The following is a 27,078-nucleotide window of genomic DNA, read 5'->3' on the forward strand; positions in this document are numbered from 1 at the left end:
CCTGCAAAAGACATGCTATTCTGAGCTTTGAGATGGGAAGAGACCAGCAGGTGGTATGACAAGAATACACATAGATTAAGATGTTAGCTGTCCTGTGCTGGCACCAGTGGGATCGGCAGTTGGTCTGTCACCTGTCTTCAGGAGAGAGAGAGATAAGGAAAACAATGGAGCAACATTTGGAGATGTTAATGAAGGGACGGGAGAGAGTAACGGAAGGAGAGCTGTCAAGATCGGCTCCCCCTTTGAACCCTGAACTGTTTGAAGTGATGGACAGGCGATACCCCAGCAGGGGGATAAAAAGGGACAGGTTCACTAAGGCAACACACACACGACACCCCGAGGTAACGAGACCCTGGAAGCGGTGCGTCTCTCACAAGTCGGTGGGAAGGTTTTGGACGGCTGGTCGTGGGACAAGCCATAGACGCACAGGGTGGAAAGGCACGATCGGCGGGAACCTGGTGTGTGTCCACCCTTGCCTGGGTGCCGGGTTCACCGCAGAGAAACTATCGTATCTGGAAACGGAGGGGTCATGGTTGGTGACCTCAGATGACATCACAAAGGGCTCGTACGAAAGCTGACTGCGAAGGTGTGTGTGTGTGTTTGAATATTCATTCGTTTTGCTCTCTCTCTCCTTCCACCCACTGTCTGCAAACTGAACTGAACTAAATTGAACTGAACTTTGCATCACTTTGAAACTGGTCATTTACCCCTAGACAACGATAGAGCTTGATTGATCCTGTTATTTTAATTCTGTGTACATGTGTGTTTATCATTGCTGAACTGTTGCATTTATTATCCTTTTGATTAGAGTACTGTGTTGCTTGTTTCTTTAATAAAACTTTCTTAGTTCTAGTCATCCAGACTCCAACTGAGTGATCCATTTCTGCTGGTTTGGCAACCCAGTTGCGGGGTACGTAACAGTGGACAGAGGATATGTTTCAAGGATGTCTTCAAAGCCCCTTTGAAAGAATGCTACATCCTCAATGGCTTCTGGGAATCCCTGGCCCATGACTCCTCATTGTGGAATTTTAAACGTATTCAGCATGTGAAGTCCATGCTTTGGGAGCACAGAAATCCGATGTAAATAGTGCAAGCTATTTTATTGCCTCACAACCAACCTGCCTGTAGGGTGTCCTGTGCCACAGATTTGGAGAGTCTAACTTCCCCTATCAGCCTTGTTAGTCACTTCAAAACCCATAAAACTAGAGTGGTAAAATTATGAAAAATGTAGACGGGGAGCCTGGGAAATACTATCCCGGGGAGAAGTGTCAAACACCAGGGCACATCCTTTTAAGGTGGGGGGAGGAGTTTAAAGATGACGTAAGGAGCAAGTCTTATTTGTGTTAGGCATGTGGCCAAGTGGTTAAGGCATTTGTCTAGTTATCTCAAGGTCGCTGGTTCGAGCCTCAGCTGTGGCAGCGTGTTTGTGCCCTTGAGCAAGGCACTTAAACACACATTGCACTAGCCTGTGCGAGGAGTGGCGCCCCACACAGACTTCCAATCTGCGCATTGTAAGGCATGAAAATGCCGAAGCAGGCTCTCATGGTCTGAGTTGACGTTCCCTCCCTCGACGTTCCCCTCCCTTATTTTTATAAGCAGTATGTGGTTGGTGCATGAAATAGGTTATCAAGAGCAGTAATGGAAGCATGCAGTTTGGTAGAATTTAAAAGGCTTTTAGTTGGACACATAAATATGAAAAGAGCGGAGGGATATGGGAGATAAACCAGAGGAGCACATTTGGTACAAATTGGCATCAAGGTAGGCACAACATTATGGGCTGAATGCTCTGCCAGTGCTGTATTGTTCTACATTCTGTGCTTAAAATTGCAATTGGAATGAGCAGCATGACTTAATTTGTTAAATCATCTGCAAGGGAAATATTCTTTATTGTAGTCAAGTAGTCACTCCAAGTATTTCGATATTCTTTGGACTGGAAAGTCTAAAAAAATGGATTTGTGCAGGAGGAATGATCTCCCTTTCAATCATGCTGTTTCTCCTCCCTGTTCAATATATTGACTTGAAATTGCTTGCATGTGTGTGTACATATATGTGTGAGTGGCATACATGTAGGAAAGAGTGGGTACATGTTACAGCATCAGTGCTGAAGGTGTAACTATGATAGGGCAGCATTCGTCAACAGGTTTTGTCAGGTTAGAACACTAGCAAGCACATGAACAACGTCCTGAAATTTCTTCCAGCTTTGCTCTCCGCAGATTCCTTGATGGTTGACACTGATTTGATGGGAAGGGGTGTCTGCTTCTGTGCTATATGGCAATGATCTTCCATAGGGATTGGTAGACTGGCGTCCTTGATAAACTGCATGTCCTTACATCTTTGGACAGGGACCATCAGGATGTGGAGGTCAGTATCTACGAATGTGGGTCTTCCGAGTCCCACAGCAGAAGATCCACTCCTGCCAGCTCACTTCATACAAGCAGAATCTTTGCTCTGGCATTCTTCAGTGGGCAAGTGCCTTTCAAAAGCAGGCACCAAGATCAGATTCACAAGTCCACTACCGCTGTTTTACCAGCAAACCATAACTATACGATCTCTGAGAAAATACTATTCAATATCTGAAAATGCAGATGCAAGAGAGTGATTAGAAACCAAGTGTCAGTGGCACTAGGAGAAATAATTGTAGTGTCCCTGGACTGGACCCGTTTAACACATCTACTTAAGGGCAGAGAATTTTTTCAGCTGTTGCCTTTTGTATGATATCATAACAGTCTACACTCTCTTGTGTGTAATTGATTCCTTGTCAGGAGCACCTTCTGGTTGTGCCAGATAATACACGCATTTCAATCAACATTATGAAAACAGAGCACCTGACATCAAAGCTTATCATATTATCTTGTGATGTCCCTGTTACAGGAATTGCTAACCTTTGAAACTACTGGATTGGTTATTGAAGACCGCAGAAGAATATACAAATATTACAATATGGAAACAGAGCAGCCAATCTTGCAATGATTGATTGTTTATCCTACAAATTAGTAATTTCTTTAATTCTTTAGTGCTATGTGCAGAGTAGGCCCTTTCAAGCCACAGTGCCCCAGCAACCCCATAACCCTGATTAACCTTAATCCAGGGGTTCCCAACCTGGGGTACAAGACCTCTTCATTAATGGTAGTGTCCATGGCATAAAAAAGGGACTTGGAACCCTGCCCCACCTAATAAAGGGACAATTTACAATGACCAATTAACTTACCCAGTATGTTTACATATTACATAAGTCAAATATATAAATTATATTATATATAATGTTATATTATAATATATAATATATAAATTATGTATTATAAACAATTAGATCCATGTTCAGTAGTTACCCTTTTATCAACAATTACTCTTAAATACAAATCTTTTTCAGATATTTTCCGTCTGTTTGATAAATATCATCATGATTAGTGGTTAGGGAAAGAGCAAAGAAAGCGAAAGTTGCTTGAAGTAATGGATAATAAATATGCTATCATCAATGTTTATTTATCATTTATGGATTTGCATCCTCCTTATTAAGTAATGCAACTAGGCCTAATAAAGAAGGTCATAAATGATGAAGCTAGATGAAGGGATAACAGGAAATCATATTACATCATATGTTTTCTTAAACCAGTTAAACTTTTCAAACCACTGTTCCTTGTGTCAACTCTCTATCATGCTGCCTTTCTTTTCTTTCTTAGTTTTGTGGCTATCTGGAGAAGAAGAATTTCAGAGTTGAGTACTTCGATAATAAATTACCCTTTGAACCTTTGAATAGCATTCCAGAGCTCAGAGTTCAATTCCAGTGCCATTCTGTAAGGAGTCTCTGTACATCCTCCCCATGGAACGTTGGAATGTTTGGTCATTATAAATTGTCCCATGATTAGGGTAGAGTTAAATGGGTTTGATAGGGTCCCACTGGGGCAGCACAGCTCGAAGGGCCAGAAGAGCCTACTCCGCTCTGTATCACTAAAATAAAATTTTAAAATAATAAAATAAAATAAAAAAAGAAGAAACAAAGCAATAAAAATAGATCTTTGATAAGCGAGCTGTCGTGTATTCCTTTAGAGAAATGCACGCACTGGATTAGTTATAAAAACCATTGCAATAAATTCATCCAATTTCAATATGTTAAATGCTTTGGAGTCATGTTATGTAAACACTTAGAAACAGTCATTCACGGGAAAGAGCCAATATATGCACACAGTTGGAGATGTCTTACCTTGTTCAATGCCAGACAAATGTGTGAAAAAAGGAACATTTTACCGCAATTTGAACAGTATGACAAAGATTTTGAATGTGTTTAAATGTAAGTCAGGTATATTTATCCTGATGGATGGTTTAATTGAAGTTCTACTATTTTGATCCTTTTAATAAGAAAGGGGGCAATTTTAAATTTAAATGGATATCTGTTTTGAGGAAACATTGGCTGCTGGTTCTAGGATTGCTATTGTGGAGGGTTTTTGTTAGCCTGAACTGTTAGGGTCTCACAGAAAATCAGATTCAAAAAATTTTGCTGCTGGATGCCTGTTCAACTTTGAGAGATACTTCTGCACAGTCATGCACTTAGCTTTATGAAGAAGACAAGAATATAACCAAATTTAAAACCATCCTATCCCAATTTGGACCCGGTTTGACAATTAAGACCATTGTAAATGTCTACATAATTAGACGTCAACTGCTGCCAGATAAGCAGATTTTCCAGACTACTGAATGTTATTCATATTCCCTCAATAGATTTTCTATTTACTTTTAGTTAATGAATGATAATTAACCAGTGAAACACTTAATGGGAGCAATAGGAAGTAGGATATGTTCAAAGGCAGTGTGGGAATGTGGTAAACCATATATATGTTGTAACTGGGTTACCTGTCTGGACACGCCCCCCTGCTGACTGCCCCGTGGCTCCTCCCACAGAGTCCTGTATAAAGGTGTTTGCCTTGCCCCTCCCCCTCAGTTCGGGGGCAGACACTCACCATGGAGGTCGTATTGTACAGAGAATAAAAGCCTTTCGGTATTTTACCTAACCTCAGTCTCTTGGAGTTATTGAAGGTGCTTCAATTTTATTCGCTGTACATTTTAAAGCATGGAACACACATTGAGACCCGACAAATTAGACCTCGATCCGCAAACACCTGAAGCTGGAAACGCTTTCAAACTCTGGCTGGCCTGCTTCGAAGCATACCTAGATGAGATTAAAGTGACCGACCCCGTAGTGATGTGTAGAGTTCTACTCTCCAGGGTCAGTCCACGGGTTTATTCGCTGATCAGAGACCAGCCGAGCTACGATGGCGCGATGAGCGCACTCAAAGGACAATACCTGCGGCCGATAAACAGCGTCTATGCTCGGCACCGCTTAGCGACATGGCAACAACGGTCCGGGGAATCAAGTGCTGAGTTCGTCCGAGCCCTACAGACACTCGTGCGGGCCTGCAATTGCCAGGAGCTGACGGCGGCGCAGCATGCAGAACTCCTAGTGAGAGACGCCTTCGTCACGGGGACCAGGTCAGTGAATGTGCGCCAGTGGCTGTTGGAAAAAGCCAATCTTACCTTAAGTTCGGTGATCAAGCTGGCCGACATGCTAGAGGCCGCTCTGCATAACTCTGAGGCTCTCCAGGCATGCGATCCCCCGATGGCCTCGTGGGCGCCGCAGACCCTGCAACCCGCCAGCGAATTGACCTCAGCTGTCGCTAGTCGCAAGTCCCTGTAACCCACCAGTGAATCAACCTCGGCTGCCGCCAGTCACAAATCCGCGAAGTGCTACTTCTGGGGACTGGAGAAGCAGCCCTGGAAAATGCTGCCCGGCCCGAGAGGCTGCCTGCTCCAGCTGCGGAAAGAAGGACCTCTTCGCAAAGGTCTGTAGGTCCAGGCTGCGAGCGGGATCGTGCAGCGCCACGTGTGAAGCATGGGGGTCGCCATCTTGCCTGCCGCCATCTTCCCTGCACGCCGCCACCACGTGCGAGACAGGGGGGCTGCCATCTTTCCTGCACGCTGCCACCACGTGCGAGACATGGGGGCGGCCATCTTGGTCGGTGCCACCTCCCACTGCCTACGACAGACGGGTGCTCACGGGGTACCCCACCACATCGGACCAAGACAGCGACCTAACCCTCGCTTCCGTGACCCTCGACCAAAGCGCTCCCCACCAGCTTGCAAGGTCAATGATGGACATCCTGGTGGAGGGGTGCAGGACAAGCTGCCTGTTTGACACAGGCAGCATGGAGAGTTTTATCCACCCGGCCACGGTGTAGCATTGTGGACTCATGATACGTCCGGTGAGTCAGAGGGTCACCATGGCTTCCGGGTCGCATACAACAGACATCTGGGGGGTTGTGTAGCGAAACTAGTGGTGCAGGACACAGAATATCAAGACTTTACGTTACTGGTCTTGCCTCAACTGTGTACCCCTGTGCTGTTGGGGCTAGACTTCCAGAGCCACCTGAAAAGCATGACAATGAAGTATGATGGACCCCTCCCACCAATTACTGCCGTAAATCCCCAGTTTTGTAGGGATACGTCACATACCCCGCGACTGACCAAACACACACACTGACCCGCATATCCCACCCAACACCATGCCAACAGCCACACTACCGACACCACTTGCGGCCTCTCCACCCTCAGGATCCCTCCCCCACCGCTGTTCGCCAACCTGACCCCCGACTGTAAACCTGTGGCAACTAGAAGCAGGAGGTACAGCGCGGGGGACAGAGCTTTCATAAAGTAGGAGGTGCAGCGGCTGCTCAGGGAGGTGGTCATTGAGGCAAGCACAAGTCCTTGGAGGGCGCAGGTGGTGGTTGTTCGGAATGGAGAGAAGAATAGGATGGTCGTGGACTATAGCCAGACCATCAATAGGTTCACGCAGCTCGACACGTACCCTCTACCCCGCATCGTGGATATGGTCAATCAGATAGCACAGTACAAGGTGTACTCGACCATCGACCTAAAATCTGCTTACCATCAGTTCCCCATCCACCAGGAGGACAGCCCTTACACTGCCTTCGAAGCGGACGGCAGGCTTTATCAATTCCTGCATGTCTCCTTCGGTGTCACGAATGGTGTATCTGTCTTCCAGAGGGCAATGGACCGGTTGGTGGACCAGTGCCAACTGAAGGCCACGTTCCCATATCTGGATAACATCACCATCTGCAGTCACGACCGGCAGGATCACAACAACAACCTCCAAAAATTTCTCCAAGCGGCCAAAGCTTTCAGTCTCACCTATAACAAGGACAAGTGTGTGTTCAGAACCACCCGACTTGCTATCCTTGGGTGTGTCATGGAGAATGGAGTCATTGGCCCTGACCCCGACCGTATGCGCCTCCTGTTGGAACTCCTTCCCAACACGCTCAGAGCCCTCAAAAGGTGCCTGGGCTTCTTTTCATATTATGCCCAATGGGTCTCTAACTACGCAGACAAGGCCCGCCCCCTGGTCGTCCACCACATTCCCCCTCTCAGCCGAGGCCCACGCGGCCTTCAACCGCAATTAAAAGGGGACATTGCCAAAGCAGCAATGCATGCGGTGGATGAAGCCATTCCCTTCCAAGTAGAGAGTGACGCCTCCGACTTCGTGCTGGCTGCTACCCTCAACCAGGCGGGAAGACCGGTGGCGTTCTTCTCCCGTACTCTTCCTGAACTTCGGTACTCCGCAGTGGAGAAAGAGGCCCAGGCCATAGTGGAAGCTATTAGGCACTGGAGGCACTATCTCACCGGCAAAAGGTTCACCCTGCTAACTGACCAGCACTCAGTCGCATTCATGTTTAATAACCAACAGCAGGGTAAAATCAAAAACCATTAAAATTCTGAGGTGGAGAATCGAACTCTCCACCTACAACTATGACATCATGTACAGGCCTGGAAAGCTCAACAAGTCCTCTGATGGCTTATCCCGGGGAACATGCGCCAGCGAGCAGATCAATCGGCTATATGCCCTACATGTAGATCTTTGCCACCCGGGGGTCACCCGGCTTTTCCACTTTGTGAAAGCCCAGAACCTGCCTTACTCCCTTGAGGAGATCAGGATGATGACCAGGGACTGCCAAGTCTGCGCAAAGTGCAAACCGCACTTCTACCAACTCAAAAAGGCACAACTCAGCGAGGCCACCCACCCCTTTGAGCGACTGAGTGTTGACATTAAGGGCCCCCTTCCGTCCACCGACCACAATGTGTACTTTCTTAATGTTATCAACGAGTACTCGCGGTTCCCCTTCGCCATCCCCTGCCCCGACACCACTACCACGTCAGTTATAAAAGCCCTGCGCAAGCTCTTCACTCTGTTCGGATACCCATGCTATATCCACAATGACAGAGGGTCCTCGTTTATGAGTGATGAGCTGCACCAATATCTACTGGCTAGGGGAATTGCAACCAGTAGGACCACGAACTATAATCCCTGGGGGAATGGACAGGTGGAGAAGGAGAATACCACGGTGTGGAAAGCCACACTCTTAGCCCTCAGGTCAAAGGGACTGTCAGTCTCTCGCTGGTAGGAGGTCCTTCCCGAGGCACTCCACTCCATCCGCTCCCTGTTATGCACAGCCATCAATGCCACCCCTCATGAGCGGCTCTTTTCTTTTCCCAGAAAGTCAACCACTGGGACCACCCTACCAACTTGGCTGATGTCCCCGGGGCCAGTGCTGCTCTGGAAACATGCGAGGAGCAATAAATACTCCCCGATGGTCGAGAAGGTTCACTTCATGCAAACCCCCAGTATGCCTACGTGGTTTTACCTGATGGGCGGGAGGACACGGTCTTCATCCACGACCTGGCGCCCGCAGGAGAACCGGGCCCCTACCCTGAACACTTCGTGGTGACTATTGACCCCGTACCCACCAATGTATGTACCCACGAGACACCGTGCACTCCAAGCCCTACACAGACACCACACGACACTCCCATACCAGGTGCGACACACACGCAGGAGGGATTAACAATGCCTAACGTGCTGGCACCTCAAGTCAGACTGGAGCCAGCACAACCGCTGTCACCGATACAATCACCACTGGTGCTATGTAGATCACAGCGACGGACTCGACTGCCTGATAGACTTGACCTGTAAATATACTTGTTGTAAATATTGTCAGTCACTTCACCCCGCTGAACTCTTTTTGAAAAAGGAAGGGTGAATGTGGTAAACCATATATATGTTGTAACTGGGTTAACTATCAGGACACACCCCTCTGCTGACTGCCCCTGTGGCTCCTCCCACAGATACCTGTATAAATGTGTTTCGCCTTGGCCCTCCCCCTCAGTCCAGGAGCAGACACTCACCATGGAGGTCGTATTGTACAGTGAATAAAAGCCTTTCGGTATTTTACCTAACCTCAGTCTTTTGGAGTTATTGAAGGTGCTTCAGGGAAACAGGGCCCTAGTGTTTTCAAAGGCAGTGTGGGAAACAGGGTCCCAGAGTGTTCAAAGGCAGTGTGGGAAACAGGGCCCCACAGTGTTCAAAGGCAGTGTGGGAAACAGGGCCTCAGAGTGTTCAAAGGCAGTGTGGGAAACAGGGCCTCAGAGTGTTCAAAGGCAGTGTGGGAAACAGGGTCCCAGAGTGTTCAAAGGCAGTGTGGGAAACAGGGCCCCACAGTGTTCAAAGGCAGTGTGGGAAACAGGGCCTCAGAGTGTTCAAAGGCAGTGTGGGAAACAGGGCCCCACAGTGTTCAAAGGCAGTGTGGGAAACAGGGCCTCAGAGTGTTCAAAGGCAGTGTGGGAAACAGGGCCTCAGAGTGTTCAAAGGCAGTGTGGGAAACAGGGTCCCAGAGTGTTCAAAGGCAGTGTGGGAAACAGGGTCCCAGAGTGTTCAAAGGCAGTGTGGGAAACAGGGCCCCAGAGTGTTCAAAGGCAGTGTGGGAAACAGGGCTGCAGAGCATTGAAAGGTAATGTGAGAAGCAGGACCCCAGTGAACTGAAAGGCAGTTTGAGAAACAGGGCCGCAGAATGTTCAAAACTAATTTGGGAAACAGGGCCTCAGAATGTTCAAAGGCAGTGTGGGAAACAGGGCCTCAGAGTGTTCAAAGGCAGTGTGGGAAACAGGGCCCCAGAGTGTTCAAAGGCTGTGTGGGAAACAGGGCTGCAGAGCATTGAAAGGTAATGTGAGAAGTAGGACCTCAGTGAACTGAAAGGCAGTTTGAGAAACAGGGCCGCAGAATATTCAAAACTAATTTGGGAAACAGGGCCCCAGAGTGTTCAAAGGCTGTGTGGGAAACAGGGCCTCAGAGTGTTCAAAGGCTGTGTGGGAAACAGGGCTGCAGAGCATTGAAAGGTAATGTGAGAAGTAGGACCCCAGTGAACTGAAAGGCAGTTTGAGAAACAGGGCCGCAGAATATTCAAAACTAATTTGGGAAACAGGGCCTCAGAATGTTCAAAGGCAGTTTTGGAAATAGGGCCCTAAAGTGTTCAAAGGTAGTGTGCAAAAGAGGATACCAAAATCTGTAAAGAGAATGTGGAAAACTACATTTAGTGAGCAAAATGCCGAACTATTTGAATTTCCAAATATGATATACCAGATATTGGAGTGTTACTGTATTATTTCTTAATTGAATAACAGCTCCAGTCTCTAATTCCACTTCCTATTGAATTGTTCTGCAGTTACAGATTATAGAGTTCAAAATTCAGCAGGAAAATAATTTAAAGGATCTCTTTGACTTGCATGTACATGTTTGAGCGTTAATTGAATTAGTGCTGCTATCAGTCATAGAGACAAAACCAAGAATCAAAACAGCCAAGAATGAATCTTTTATGGCTGAGAACTAGTTAATATCAAATACTAGAAGTAAATATGACTGAAATTTCTTCTGCTGGATGAATACATGCTATTTTAGCATAATCCTACACAAGTAGGACTCATCAAGGACGATAAATATCAGGAAATTAACAAAGTAAGGAAGCTTCGAGGAAGCTCTTGGTCTGAGACCGTTTGTGTGAAATCTAAGTAAAGCCCCTAAACTTCTGGGAAGTCTGATTAAACAAGAAATGCCTGCACAGCAAATCAATGAGTATCTTTGTTGAACAGACAAATGGACGTTCCAGCTAATTGGAAATTGCAGCTGGTTTAATTGGAATTAACAGCCAATATCTGAGCAATATATGCTAGTGAGATTGGAAAACAACAGACAAGGTGAGAGGAAATCAGAAAGAGGTAGAACCATGTCACTACCAAACTGGCCATCCCAGAGGTGCTGTGTAAATGGAACTTGTTGTTACTTAATGAAAGAATGTTAGTTTATGTAAAGGAATATTTTTGAAACATTGAGATGTGAGCCTGTAGTGTGTTTAAATAGTAACTAGACAAAAGCTGTTACAGAGGATAACACAGGTGGGAATATTGAGGAAATGGAAAAGGAGAAAGGAGAAGTACAGAAAAATACAGCAGGTCAGAAATAAACATATTAAAGTAGTCCCGTTTTTTGGGTGGCAGCATGGAGATATGTCTCTACCAAAGGAGGTGTAAAGTGCTCCTTCCCTCTGCCAGCCTGCAGGTCACCCTTGGACAAGTGTAGCACCTGCTTAGTCCCTGATCAGGGTCACGTGAAGCTTTAGGAGCAGGTGGTGGATGGTGATAAGAGCAGCTGGTGCATATCACATCTCCTGGTTATGCGGCCACTGATGCCAGGCAGAAAATCTATGAAGAGTGTTGATAATGGGTGGGGTCAAACGTCTTGTAAAAACATTGACCAGAAGTGCAATGGCAAACCACTTCTGTAGAAAAAATTGCCATGGTCATGGAAAGATGATGAGTCAGCACATGGTGATGATGAGTCCCATTTTATTTCACCAACTGGTATCCTCAAAGTACCAATAACTTGTTCTTTTCGCCAGATGCCGACTCACTTGAGAAATATTCACTGCAATTTTTACTTTCATTTTGTTTTTAGTAATGTTCTTTATTATTTCTTTTCTGTGATCCAACAGGTGCTTAACGAGTCAAGCCTGCATGACAAACGAAAGTCCAGACAAAATGCACATTAAAATTTGAGCTGTCTGAATCATGAACTCATCTGCAGCTGCATATTGAAAGACCTATCCTCAATGATTAATTCCATGACCCTGAAGATCTTCAGTTAACAAACATACATCAGTCTCAGATTTCAGATTACCAAATGATCAAGCATCAGCATTGATATACAGAAAAGTCCATTCAAAAACTCTCTTCTTGTCAAAAATATTTCCTAATACCACCAAAAAACCTGGCTCTGGTTTTTGAGCTGTTCTCCTTACTCCCAAAACAGTGGAGATAGTCTTCTTCTCTCTAGTTCATCAATTATCTGACTTTGATAAAATTTTTGATCAAATCAGCTTTAAAAATTCTAAATCCCAGGGAATATATCCAAACAACAGGAATTCTGCAGATGCTGGAAATTCAAGCAACACACATCAAAGTTGCTGGTGAACGCAGCAGGCCAGGCAGCATCTATAGGAAGAGGCGCAGTCGACGTTTCAGGCCTCTCGGCCTGAAACGTCGACTGCGCCTCTTCCTATAGATGCTGCCTGGCCTGCTGCGTTCACCAGCAACTTTGATGAATATATCCAAAGTTTGTTTAATGTCTACTTGCAATGTAACTCTTGGAGTACTGGTTTCCATCTAGTAAATCTATCCCACACTTCCTTCAAGGCAAATAGATCCTGCCGAAGGTGAGAAGAGTAATACTGTTCACAGCACTCCAGGTGCACTTGCACAGTATTCCCTCTAGCCCTTGAATTGCTATCCTACAGATATAGCGGCCACCATTCCAGAAGCCTTTTTGATTATCTTCTTTGATATTTTGATGACTGATGTACAGAAACCCAAAAGTCACTCTGTATCTCTACTGGTTTTAGATTTCTATCCCAAAGAAAGCAATCTTTTCTATCCTTTTGATGTCTGATTTTTTGAGGTCATTGCTACAAATGTTAATCAATGTTATAGTAAATTTGCTATACTAGGTCAGTAACTTAACTGCTCTGCCGTCCAATTAATTATTAATTTCCTTTTGGAGAATGTCCTCAGCTGAGCTCTATGTTGAGATTTTGCAATTTACTGTTCATTTGAAATGTTGACAAAGCATATTCTTTAAAGTCATAATGACAATTAGTGGGATGGGTGCTTCCCATCCACTGGAGTCCATGCTTTGTGATCAGCCTCTTCCAAAGGGAACAGCAAATAAGTTAACTGCAAGAACATCCATGCTGAACAACCCTCTGAGAGATTTCTGCTGCTTCAGCCTTTAAGTGATTACAGCTGAGTGCGAGAGCCAATTTCTAATTGTTGTTTTGATTTATCCCAGTGGAGAACATCTTTGTCTGGCAACTTATTATGAAGGCTTTAACAAGTAGTGGCAGATTTCTTTGCAAATAAATTATTTGATATTATATGGATAATTGAAAACAAAGTGTTACTGGAAAGGAAAATGAAAGTAATTTCAACACTGCTTCCATTTACAAAAAATAATGCTATCCAGCCTTTGTTCTGTAAAATCATGTGTGTTCTAGTATCAGGTTGTGATGTATGTAGTAGTAAAACTTTTCTGATAAGTTCATGCCTTTCCCCTTCCTCGATAAAAACTGTACTACAGAATCACTATAAGTTGCTTTTTTGCAGCCAAAGGCAAACCAGGAGGAGATCAGTCTCAGCTTTGAACTGGAGAATTGTTGTTTGTAACCCAGTGTGGCATTAATGAAGAGAGCAAGCTTGGAGATGTCCAAACAATTTTAAGTTTCAGGAGTCAATGATGTGTTTCTTGCAAGTCCCAGACATCACTCAGATGCTTCATTTCACCAGCATGGTCCCTTGCATTATAACATCCAGACATAAACAAATTAGAAAGAACAAGAGGACATGTATTCACATTATTTCTGTTTAGCAGTAAGTTGTTAGGCAGTCCTTCAGCTACAGAGCAAAGGCTCTGGAATATATAGCCAGCTAGTATGTTCCGTATTGACTGCAGGACATCACAAGAGTTGGACTGGTACCTGACTGGAGGGGTAGATGGAGACTGCATCTTGCAGAAATTAAGTACCTTTACGGTTTCATCTGTGTGATCTCACAGGGCAATCTCAGTCACATGAGGAATTCAGAGAGGTATTTTCTGGTATGTTTTCTTTTCCTGTTAGTTCTGGGTTCTATGCTACTCCTAGGAATTACATTGCTGCGGGTGATGTAGGATCGCAAGGAGCAGTGCAACGAAAGGAAGATTCTCATGTGCAGGAAGCAGCACAGAAAGAACGACGTCTACTTTATTGCTAGTCTTTCTTTGCTGATTACGGAAAAGGTGCATGTTGAAAATTGCTTTTTCAAAGTCAAATCATGGTCTTGGTGAAATACGTTCTGTAAAACTAATAACTTATTCCATACTATTTTTCAGATTTAAGGACTCTCATTTAACATAGAATACCTTGAAAGCTGTAAAACCCCAATTTTGAATTATTTGCTAATGAGAATTAGTGTTTGGATAGATTCTATCAGACAGTGACTATAGAACAAATTTCTGTCTCTTCATTAAAGAAGCAGAAATTTGCTACTATTTGTGTAGAATTTGTTGTCAATAACTTTCTAATGGATTTGCAACACATAATAAATGCAGGGGATAGATAAAGATTCTATTTCACTCTCTGTTTGATAAATTAATTACTTTATTTACTGTGGTTGTGAAATAGCTTTTGCTAATAATCCAAGTGCAAACAGACACTTGGTTTCTGTTTCTAAATAGACATTTTTGCAGCTCCAAGTAATGTTATTACTTTAAAATAAACATATCCACTCCTCATTCCTTCAACAATATTTTTCTAATTGATAAATATTGCTAAGATAACCTTTTCACCAATAATAGATCTGCCTCACTCATCATCCACTAAAGTAGTGCACCAACAATTGATCTGATCTACTTACCGTCAGCAATAAGATGCTCAGGAACATGAAGAATAACTTTAACAGACAAAGGACAGGTCACATGGGAGCCATAAACCAACCCAATTACACAACCTACCACACTTATCAGTGTAAGGGTGGTTTTGTTGATGGGGCTGCGGGGAGAACCTGTAAACCAACAGACAAAGAAAAAAACATGTTAGTTCTTGATATAAAGAAAACTTTCATTATTTTCTAATACGAGAAAAACAAGGAATATATTTTTCTCTGGCGCACTAATGGTGGCAAGCAATGGAAATTTTCCATACATGAGTATGTGAAAGAATGTGACAGTGAAATTCATACATAAAGCTCTGAATCAATCTGTTTTCTTATCTACAGTCTTTACTAGTTTGCAGGAACTTACCACTAAGAACAACACTTTGGAAAAGCTACTAAAAGCTCTTTCAGGTGCTTTCTTGTGACCTTCCTGGGAGCTGATCATCTCACCTCCTCCCCAGACTGAAATAGGATGATCAAGTAACCAGCTGGTAAATTGAATTGTGTTCTCAAATTTTCCACTGAATCCAAGTATTCAATTATTGTCCAATGGAAGTAAAACATATCCAACTTGAGGTGGAAGAATAGAAGTGCTGACAGTCTGTGGACAGGGCCTGTGCTGAGTTAAAGCTCTTTTCAGATGGCCATGGATGGGATTTTAAGTTGCATTAAAACAGGGGTTCCTTACTTGGGGTCCACCAATCCCTTGATAGTATTGTTTCATGGCATAAAAAAGTTGGGAAACCCTGCGTTACAAAGCTTAAGACAAATGTGTGGAAGTCATAGAGCTATTAGAAATAAGCTGGTGAGATGATACTCGAGTTAATAAAACAAATGGAGGAGTGAAAGAGGACAGTAAGAGAGGAGGAGAGTAATATAACTAAAGTAATACATTGCCGACAGATCAGAAGGACATTGGATTTTAGTAAGTACATTTCTGTTAGTCCCATGCTCATTATTATACTACTAATTATTTGTTTGCAAGGAACATAGAGAGAAAAGCTTAGCATGAAAACATGGAGGAAATAATGTATTGCAGCACAATTACTCATATTAAAAGAGCCATCAGGACTGTCACAGTGACTGCTGAGTGAGCCTCCAGATGGCTATGGATCAAGAGGTGTGACCTGTGGACCAAAGCTGCTGGGACATAAGCCAGGGCTGGGTCGCTTGGTTGACTGTGTCTAATGTTGAAAGACCTGAAATACCTAGTGTCCGCAGGTTGCCTCACTGATGATGTGTCCCAGCACATCCTAGGATGTAACTCAGCATCATTATTAGTTTATTATTGTCACATGTACCAAGATACAGTTAAAACTTCCGTAAGTGCTCTATCCAGTCAGATCATGTCATACATAAATACACTGAGGCAGATAAATGAAAAAGATATTGCAGATAGGGTATTACACTTACAAAGAGAGTGCAGTGCAAGAAGATAAATACATTGGGGTAGAGATTGCAAAATGAAGAGTTCATCCTTATCAGAAGTTCAAGATTCTGAGGACAAGGCTGTCCTTGAGTCTGATGGTATACAGTATGGTCTCAAATTTTGTATCTTCTGCCCAAAGGGAGAGTCAGGAAGATAAAATAGCCAGTGTGGGAGTATCCTTGATTACGTTCACTGCTTTTGCACTGCAGCGTAAGTAATAGAGGGAGATTATTTCAAGTTCCTGGGTGTCAATACCTCTGAGGATCTAACCTGGTCCAAAACATATCAATGCAACAATAGAGAAGGCAAAACAGTGGCTATATTCCACTAGGAGTCTGCAGAAATTTCGTTTATAACCCAAAACACTGGGAAACCTCTACAGATGTACCATGGAGAGCATTCACTGGCTGCATCACCGTCTGATTTGGGTGGAGGGGTGGGGGTGGTTACTGCACAGGATCGTGAGATGCTACAGTTGTAAAATTAGTCATCTCCATCATGGGTACTGCCCTCCATAGTATCCGAGACATCTTCAAGGAGTGGTGCCTCAGAAAGCTGTCTCCATCATTAAGGACATGCCGCCTTTTCATTGTAGCTGTCAGGAAGGTGGTACAGAAGCCTGAAGGTACACACTCACTGATTCAAAAACACCTTCTTCCCCTCTGCCAGCCGATTTTGAAATGGGCATTGAACCCATGAACACTACCTCACTACTTTTTTTATTTCTGTTTTTGCACTACTTATTTTAATTTAACAATTTGAAATTCATATATATACGTACTGTAATTTAGTTTTTTTCTATTTTTATCATGAATTGCACTGAACTGCTATCACAAAGTTAGCCAATTTCACAACATATGCCAGATAAACCTGATTCTGATTCTGAGTCATTAGAGAGGAGGTAAGTTTACTTGACTTTTGTTCACAACAGCTTTTGTTCACAATGATGAAATTTCCTGCAGGCTTCAGCACAGCACCTGCGATACCAGGCTGAGGTGCACTCACATGGGATGCTTTCAGTGGTGCATCTGTAGAAGTTGTCAAAAGTCACTGGGGAGCACACCAAATACCCTTGGCCTTCTGAAAATAGTATTCTTTTTTGGTATGGCATTCTCATGGCTGGATCAGGATAAACTAGTGGTGAAATTTACACCTAGCAACCATCTCAACCTCAGCATGCATCTCAATAAAGACGCAAGTGAGTGTCCTTGTAACAGAAAATGAGTAGGCAGCATTACACAATGCAAAACCCATCAAAAGTTTCCACACAGAAGATTAGTTACAAAGGTTCAATCATTAGGTATTAATATTGAAGTAGTAAAATGGATTCAACAGTGGCTGGATGGGAGACGCCAGAGATTAGTGGTGGATAACTGTATGTCAGGTTGGAGGTCAGTGACCAGTGGTGTGCCTCAGGGATCTGTACTGGGTCCAATGTTGTTTGTCAAATACATTAATGATCCAGATGATGGGGTGTTAAATTGGACTAGTAAGTATGCAGATGATACAAAGATAGGTGGTGTTGTGGATAATGAAGTAGGTTTTCAAAGCTTGCAGAAAGATTTAGGCCAGTTAGAAGAGTGGGCTGAAAGATGGCAGATGGAGTTTAATGCTGATAAGTGTGAGGTGCTATATTTTGGTAGGACTAATCAAAATAGGACATATGTGGTAAATGGTTGGGCATTGAAGAATGCTGTAGAACAGAGTGATCTAGAAATAATGGTGCATAGTTCCCTGAAGGTGGAATCTCATGTGGATAGGGTGGTGAAGAAAGCTTTTGGTATGCTGGCCTTTATAAATCAGAGCATTGAGTATAGGAGTTGGGATGTAATGTTAAAATTGTACAAGGCATTGGTGAGGCCAAATTTGGAGTATTGTGTATAGTTCTGGTCACTGAATTATAGGAAAGATGTCAACAAAATAGAGAGAGTACAGAGTTGATTTACTAGAATGTTACCAGGGTTTCAGCACCTAAGTTACAGAGAAAGGTTGAACAAGTTAGGTCTTTATTCTTTGGCGCGTAGAAGGTTGAGGGGGGATTTGATGGAGGTATTTAAAATTATGAGGGTGATAGATAGAGTTGACGTGGATAGGCTTTTTCCATTGAGAGTAGAGGAGATTCAAACAAGAGGACATGAGTTGAGAGTTAAAGGGCAAAAGTTTAGGGGTGACACAAGGGGGAACTTCTTTACTCAGAGAGTGGGAGCTGTGTGGAACGAGCTTCCAGTAGAAGTGGTAGAGGCAGGTTCGATTTTGTCATTTAAAAAAAAATTGGATAGGTATATGGACAGGAAAGGAATGGAGGGTTATGGGCTGAGTGCAGGTAGATGGAACTAGGTGAGAGTAAGCGTTCGGCATGGACTAGAAGGGTCAAGATGGCTTGTTTCCGTGCTGTAATTGTTATATGGTTATATGGGTGTAAAATGGAGTCATTGTAACAAATACAGAATGCACCAGAATTTGCAACACATCACTATAATGACAGGTATTCTGTAAAGCTAGTTAAGGACACTCAAAATCAGAATGAACATCATATATTTTATACTCCAGAAAATGATCAATTAGTTTGGAGCATTCTTGTTTTGACTTTGGGATTAGAATGTATGTTAGTCATTTAGCTAATTTAAGTTAATGCAATTCACACTCGCCTCATAATATATAAAGTACCAGAAATTAAGAACATTACAGCAAGATGTAACCAAGGAAATCAAATGATAACCTCTCCAAAAAAAAAAGAAGATATCACAAGCATGCCTGACTTTTAAAATGTGGGATTTGGTAGGAAGCTGGAATTTTACCAATGAGTCACGGAGGTGTGAAAATTCATATTCAGAGCACATGTGATCATCTTGCAATAAACTGCGAAGCATCTCACAGTGAGAGCATCCCAGAATATGCTTGATACTCAGATGAGTAACATTAAACACGTTAATGTTTAGTTAGGCAAACATTACATTTTCAATCAGCTCCAATCAGCTATTAATCTGTTTGCTTAATGTCAAAGTGCCAATAAGACATTCTGACGCATCATTTAGATTAACAACTGGCATTAATACTTCTTCACATACTAGAGCTGCTGCCTTTTGCTACTCCAGCTAGGAGACACAATTCTGGATTTGTACAACTACATCCAAGAGAGAATCGTCACCTGAAATTGGATTGACCTTGCATATTGCTCCGCAACTATTACATCAAATACTCCTGGAGGAGTAGTATAGAAAACCATACAATAACGAACTTTAATAGTAAAGTGATGCTATTATCGAGTTAGAGTCTTGGTTTCCTGAAAAAAAAACAAGTTACATAAAGTGTTTAATAACTTAACAGTGATTGTAGTTTAAGCAGATGCCCTCAGCTGTAAGACCTCATCAAGTGTACAAGGCTATTGGCAGCGAATTCTTTTTATTATGCATCTGATGAGCGATGTTCATAATCTCACAATACCCATTAAATTCTTTTCTCCTCACCCTCTTATCAAAAGAAAAATATTGAAGAGAATGTCTAGTGGGATTGGCATAGCCCTTGATTACCTGTTATTGTGAATGCTGATTTGGTAGTGATAGCCAAAATCTTTCAGCATGACACCCACACATTGACAGCCAGGAACAAATGCAAAGGCATCCAGTGTAGTGCTGATGCAGGCCTTGGACCCAAAGTATCGACAGTTGCTTTCCTCCCACAGATGCTGTTTGACCCACCAAGTTCCTGCAGCAGATTGTTTGTTGCAAAGCATTGAGGCTTCCTGCCAATAGTGGCAATCTGCTGCTGAGGTGTTAGCTGCTCAAAATTTTAGCCGACTGGAAGCTCAAAAACTCACTTTCATGAGTCTCAAATGGTTGTGGCAGCAGCTGCTTATCATATCTCGCATTCTTAGCTAACTGTTGTGCATTGAGAGCACAGATCTTTGAAAGTTAGCTTGCATTGCAATGGTTCCTCTTTCTATTCTAATTAGATGTAAGTGATTGCTGTACTGACTACAACAAGGACACAAATTGACTAAGGAGTGGGGAAGAATGATTTTTCCTGAAGGAAAAATGTGCCAAATAGATTTTGAGTTTAGTTTTAAACCCAAACAGCACTATCAACCTTATTGTACTGCCATAAGTTTGCATCATTTAGTGTAGACATTCAGAACACAGTGTTTTAGTCAGAAAAGACAAGGACTGGGAGAATTTCTCAAAACTAGGCTGAATGCAATCGGTAGGGATGTTATAAGGTGCAGGAAATTCAAAATTTTACATTCATATTGAGATCTTCAGTGGATGGGGAATTGACTTTAAGGAGCATATTCAATATTCAGGCATAAAACAATTTGGGAAATTGCTGAAGTAGATTCTTTCCAAAGAGGACAAATCTAATCTGGCTGATTACTCCGCAATTGCCCATTGTCAAGTATAAAAAATTCATGGGAGGTGATATCAGTGATATCAAATAGCATGCATTCACCATTTGGTAGGCACAACACTGGAACAATTAGTGCTATTCCCTTGCAGTTTATGAAGGTCAATGTGCCAAAAGCTTTCTTTACAACCCTATCTACCTGTGACGTCATTTTCAAGAAATGATGGATCTGTATTCCCAGATCTGTCTATTTTACCATGCTGTTCAGTGCTCTACTGCTCACCGTGTAAATCCTGCTCTGGTTGGTCCTCCCAAAGTTCAACACCTCATGCTTGTCTGCATTAAGTTCCATCTGCTATTTTGCAGCACATTTTTTCCAGCTGGTCCAGATTCTGCTGCAAACCATGATAGCCTTCTTCACTGTCCACTACACCCTCAATCTTGGTGTCAGTCATAAATTTGCTGATCCAGTTTACCACATTATCATCCGGCTCATTGATATAGATAACAAATGACAACTGACCAGCCCAAATCCCTGTGAAAAACCACTAGTCACAGGCCTCCAGTTAGAGGGGCAACATCTACAGCCACTCTCTGGCTTCTTGCACAAAGCCAATATCTAATCCAATATGCATCTTGAATGCCAAGTGACTGAATCTTTTTGACCAACCTCCCATGCTGGACCTTAACAAAGACCTTGCTAAAGTCCATGTAGACAACATCCACTACCATGCCTCCAACAACTGTCCTGGTAACTTGAATGAAAAACTCTATAAGATGGGTCAGACATAACCTACTACGCACGAAGGAATTCTAAATCAGTACCTGTTTATCCAAATACGAATATATCTGATCCTTTAGAATAGCTTCCACTAACTTTTCTCTACTAATCCTTCACTGGCCTATACTTCCCTGGCTTATTCTTAGAGATTTCCTAAAACAATGTAATGACATTAGCTATCTTCCAAACCTCTGCACCTCACCCACGGCTAAGGATGTTTTAACTATTTCTGCTAGGTTCCCTAGAATTTCTGCATTAGCCTCCTATAGGGTTCGGGAGAGCATATTGTCCTGAGGAATTATCTACCCTAATTTACCTCAAGACAGCAAACACCTCCTCCTCTGTAATCTGTATCAGGGCCATGACCTTACTGCTCCATTACCTCACATCTGTAGGTTTGGAAGATAGCTAATGTTGTTACATTGTTTAAGGAAGTCTCCCAAATACATACAAATGGCAAAACAATCCATTTAAGGTTTCCCTCATCTTTTTCCTCTCCATTCGTAAATTACCACTCTGATCTTCCAGAGGACCAGTGTTGTTCCTTGCTTTCTTTTTGCTCTTAATGTATCTGTAGATACCCTCTGGGTTCTTCCTCACCTTGTTTACTAGAGCAAGCTCATGTCTTCTTTTAGCCCTCCTGATTTCTTTCCTAAGTGTTCTCCAGCATTCCTTTTAATCCATAAGTACCTCATTTGTTCGTACTGCCTATACCTGCAATGCACTTCCTTTTTCTTAACCAGGGCCTCAATATCTCTCAAAAAACAAGGTTCCTCAATACTGCTATCCTTGCTTTTTATTCTGATAGGAACATACAAGCACTATACTCTCAAAATGTCACTTATGAAGGCCTCCCACTTACCAAGTACACCTTTGCCAGAAAACAACCTGTCCCAGTCCATGACTGCCTGATCTTTCCTGATACCATCAAAAGTGGTCTTTCTCCATTTTAGGATCTCAAACTGAGGTCTAGACCTATCCTTTTCCATTATTACCTTGTAATGAATGGGTTTGATTCGAAGAAGGAGTCTGAGTGGGAGTGCCGAGAAAGACATTTTTGAAATTTTCATTATTTTTTTTCTCCAACGGCGTTCTGAGAGGCGGGACTGCGCAGGCGTGTGACGTCGGGCTGTGCAGCGCAGCAGATTTAAAAGGAACAAAGCCTCATAGAGCGGGCAGCGTAGTTTGCGGGCTGCGGAGTGAGCCGGGAGCAGAGTGAAGACTTAAGGGCTTCGGCTCAACGGGCTTAGGCGGAAGCGGGTGAGGCGAGGAAGGTTTGACATTCATTTTCTGTTGTTATTTGAGGAGAGGGGCATTATAAGTGTGAGGGCAGTTTGCTGTTCTCGGTGTCGGATGTGGGAGGCCCTGGAGTCTCCAAGCCTCCCGGACGTCTGCATCTGCGCCAAGTGCATTGAGATGCAGCTCCTAAGGGACCGTGTTACGGAACTGGAGCTGCAGCTCGATGACCTTCGTCTGGTCAGGGAGAGTGAGGAGGTGATAGAGAGGAGTTGCAGGCAGGTGGTCACGCCGGGGCCACGGGAGGCAGACAAGTGGGTCACGGTTAGGAGGCGGAAGGGGAAAAGTCAAGTGATAAGGAGTACCCCGGTGGCTGTGCCCCTTAACAACAGGTACTCCTGTTTGAGTACTGTTGGGGGGGGACAGCTTACCCGGGGGAAGCGACAGTGGCCGTGCCTCCGGCACAGAGTCTGGCCCTGTAGCTCAGAAGGGTAGGGCAAGGAAGAGGAGGGCAGTTGTGATAGGGGACTCGATAGTAAGGGGGTCAGATAGGCGATTCTGTGGACGCAGTCCAGAGACCCGGATGGTAGTTTGCCTCCCTGGCGCCAGGGTCCGGGATATTTCTGATCGTGTCCAAGATATCCTGAAGTGGGAGGGTGAGGAGCCAGAGGTCGTGGTACATATAGGTACCAATGACATAGGTAGGAAAAGGGATGAGGTCCTGAAAGGGGAATATAGGGAACTAGGAAGGGAGTTGAGAAAAAGGACCGCAAAGGTAGTAATCTCGGGATTACTGCCTGTGCCACGCGACAGTGAGAGTAGGAATGCGATGAGGTGGAGGATAAATGTGTGGCTGAGGGATTGGAGCAGGGGGCAGGGATTCAAGTTTTTGGATCATTGGGACCTCTTTTGGCGCAGGCGTGACCTGTACAAAAAGGACGGGTTACACTTGAATCCGAGGGGGACCAATATCCTGGCAGGGAGATTAGCGGGGGCTACTGAGGTGACTTTAAACTAGAATGGTTGGGGGGTGGGAATCAAATTAAAGAGGCTAGGCGTGAGGAGGTTAGTTCACAACAGAGGGATGGGAACCAGTGCAGAGAGACAGAGGGGTGTAAAGTGAGGGTAGAAGCAAAAAGTACTAAGGAGAAAAGTAAAAGTGGCGGGCCGACAAATCCAGGGCAGCATTAAAAAGGGCCACTTTTCAACATAATTGTATAAGGGCTAAGAGAGTTGTAAAAGAGTGCCTGAAGGCTTTATGTGTCAATGCAAGGAGCATTCGTAATAAGGTGGATGAATTGAAAGTGCAGATTGTTATTAATGATTATGATATAGTTGGGATCACAGAGACATGGCTCCAGGGTGACCAGGGATGGGAGCTCAACGTTCAGGGATAGTCAATATTCAGGAGGGATAGACATGAAGGAAGGGGAGGTGGGGTGGCGTTGCTGGTTAAAGAAGAGATTAACGCAATAGAAAGGAAGGACATATAAGCCGGGAAGATGTGGAATCGATATGGGTAGAGCTGCGTAACACTAAGGGGCAGAAGACGCTGGTGGGAGTTGTGTACAGGCCACCTAACAGTAGTAGTGAGGTCGGAGATGGTACTAAACAGGAAATTAGAAATGTGTGCAATAAAGGAACAGCAGTTATAATGGGTGACTTCAATCTACATGTAGATTGGGTGAACCAAATTGGTAAAGGTGCTGAGGAAGAGGATTTCTTGGAATGTATGCGGGATAGTTTTTTGAACCAACATGTTGAGGAACCAACTAGACAGCAGGCTATTCTGGACTGGGTTTTGAGCAATGAGGAAGGGTTAATTAGCGATCTTGTCGTGAGAGGCCCCTTGGGTAAGAGTGACCATGATATGGTGGAATTCTTCATTAAGATGGAGAGTGACATAGTTAATTCAGAAACAAAGGTTCTGAACTTAAAGAGGGGTAACTTTAAAGGTATGAGACGTGAATTAGCTAAGATAGACTGGCAAATGACACTTAAAGGATTGACGGTGGATATGCAATGGCAAGCATTTAAAGGCTGCATGGATGAACTACAACAATTGTTCATCCCAGTTTGGCAAAAGAATAAATCAAGGAAGGTAGTGCACCCGTGGCTGACAAGAGAAATTAGGGATAGTATCAATTCCAAAGAAGAAGCATACAAATTAGCCAGAGAAAGTGGCTCACCTGAGGACTGGGAGAAATTCAGAGTTCAGCACAGGAGGACAAAGGGCTTAATTAGGAAGGGGAAAAAAGATTATGAGAGAAAACTGGCAGGGAACATAAAAACGGACTGTAAAAGCTTTTATAGATATGTAAAAAGGAAAAGACTGGTAAGGACAAATGTAGGTCCCCTGCAGACAGAAACAGGTGAATTGATTATGGGGAGCAAGGACATGGCAGACCAATTGAATAATTACTTTGGTTCTGTCTTCACTAAGGAGGACATAAATAATCTTCCAGAAATAGTAGGGGACAGAGGGTCCAGTGAGATGGAGGAACTGAGCGAAATACATGTTAGTAGGGAAGTGGTGTTAGGTAAATTGAACGGATTGAAGGCAGATAAATCCCCAGGGCCCTAGAGTGCTTAAGGAAGTAGCCCAAGAAATAGTGGATGCATTAGTGATAATTTTTCAAAACTCGTTAGATTCTGGACTAGTTCCTGAGGATTGGAGGGTGGCTAATGTAACTCCACTTTTTAAAAAAGGAGGGAGAGAGAAACCGGGGAATTATAGACCGGTTAGCCTAACGTCGGTGGTGGGGAAACTGCTGGAGTCAGTTATCAAGGATGTGATAACAGCACATTTGGAAAGCGGTGAAATGATCGGACAAAGTCAGCATGGATTTGTGAAAGGAAAATCATGTCTGACAAATCTCAGAGAATTTTTTGAGGATGTAACTAGTAGAGTGGATAGGGCAGAACCAGTGGATGTGGTATATTTGGGTTTTCAAAAGGCTTTTGACAAGGTCCCACACAGGAGATTAGTGTGCAAACTTAAAGCACACGGTATTGGGGGTAAGGTATTGGTGTGGGTGGAGAATTGGTTAGCAGACAGGAAGCAAAGAGTGGGAATAAACGGGAGCTTTTCAGAATGGCAGGCGGTGACTAGTGGGGTACCGCAAGGCTCAGTGCTGGGACCCCAGTTGTTTACAATATATATTAATGACTTGGATGAGGGAATTAAATTCAGCATCTCCAAGTTTGCGGATGACACGAAGCTGGGTGGCAGTGTTAGCTGTGAGGAGGATGCTAAGAGGATGCAGGGTGACTTGGATAGGTTGGGTGAGTGGGCAAATTCATAGCAGATGCAATTTAATGTGGATAAATGTGGAGTTATCCACTTTGGTGGCAAAAATAGGAAAACAGATTATTATCTGAATGGTGGCCGATTAGGAAAAGGGGAGGTGCAACGAGACCTGGGTGTCATTATACACCAGTCATTGAAAGTGGGCATGCAGGTACAGCAGGCGGTGAAAAAGGCGAATGGTATGCTGGCATTTATAGCGAGAGGATTCGAGTACAGGAGCAGGGAGGTACTACTGCAGTTGTACAAGGCCTTGGTGAAACCACACCTGGAGTATTGTGTGCAGTTTTGGTCCCCTAATCTGAGGAAAGACATCCTTGCCATAGAGGGAGTACAAAGAAGGTTCACCAGATTGATTCCTGGGATGGCAGGACTTTCATATGAAGAAAGACTGGATGAACTGGGCTTGTACTCATTGGAATTTAGAAGATTGAGGGGGGATCTGATTGAAACGTATAAGATCCTAAAGGGATTGGACAGGCTAGATGCAGGAAGATTGTTCCCGATGTTGGGGAAGTCCAGAACGAGGGGTCACAGTTTGAGGATAGAGGGGAAGCCTTTTAGGACCGAGATTAGGAAAAACTTCTTCACACAGAGAGTGGTGAATCTGTGGAATTCTCTGCCACAGGAAACAGTTGAGGCCAGTTCATTGGCTATATTTAAGAGGGAGTTAGATATGGCCCTTGTGGCTACGGGGGTCAGGGGGTATGGAGGGAAGGCTGGGGCGAGGTTCTGAGTTGGATGATCAGCCATGATCATAATAAATGGCGGTGCAGGCTCGAAGGGCCAAATGGCCTACTCCTGCACCTATTTTCTATGTTTCTATGTTTCTATGAAAGACCGCACCAACATGGGCATTCAACCAATGTGCAAAAAACAATAAACTGTGTAAATACAAAAATAAGTAAATAAGCCACAAATATTGAGAATATGAGATGAAGAGTCCTTGAAAATGGGTCCATAGGTTGATAAAACATTTCAAAGATAGGATAAATGAAATTGAGTGATGTTATCCCCTTTGGTTCAAGAACCTGATGGTTGAGAGGTAATAACTGTTCCTGCACTTAGTGGTGTGAGCCCTGAGGCTCCTGTACCTTTATCCTGATGGCAGCAGTGAGAAGAGAGCAT

At 43.7% G+C, this 27,078-nt stretch overlaps 1 protein-coding gene across 1 annotated transcript in view; it reads right to left on the reverse strand.

Annotated features, from left to right (window-relative positions):
* The window catches only part of astn1 (astrotactin 1), a 2,838,691-nt gene that overhangs the window by 1,631,382 nt on the left and 1,180,231 nt on the right, over positions 1-27,078 (reverse strand). The window contains exon 6 of the mRNA XM_063063753.1: positions 14,839-14,985. Within this exon, the coding sequence (XP_062919823.1) occupies positions 14,839-14,985 (147 nt within the window). The remainder of the gene's footprint in view (positions 1-14,838; positions 14,986-27,078) is intronic.

This window comes from Mobula hypostoma, chromosome 12, assembly GCF_963921235.1.
Source record: "Mobula hypostoma chromosome 12, sMobHyp1.1, whole genome shotgun sequence".
Taxonomy (NCBI): Eukaryota; Metazoa; Chordata; class Chondrichthyes; order Myliobatiformes; family Myliobatidae; genus Mobula; species Mobula hypostoma.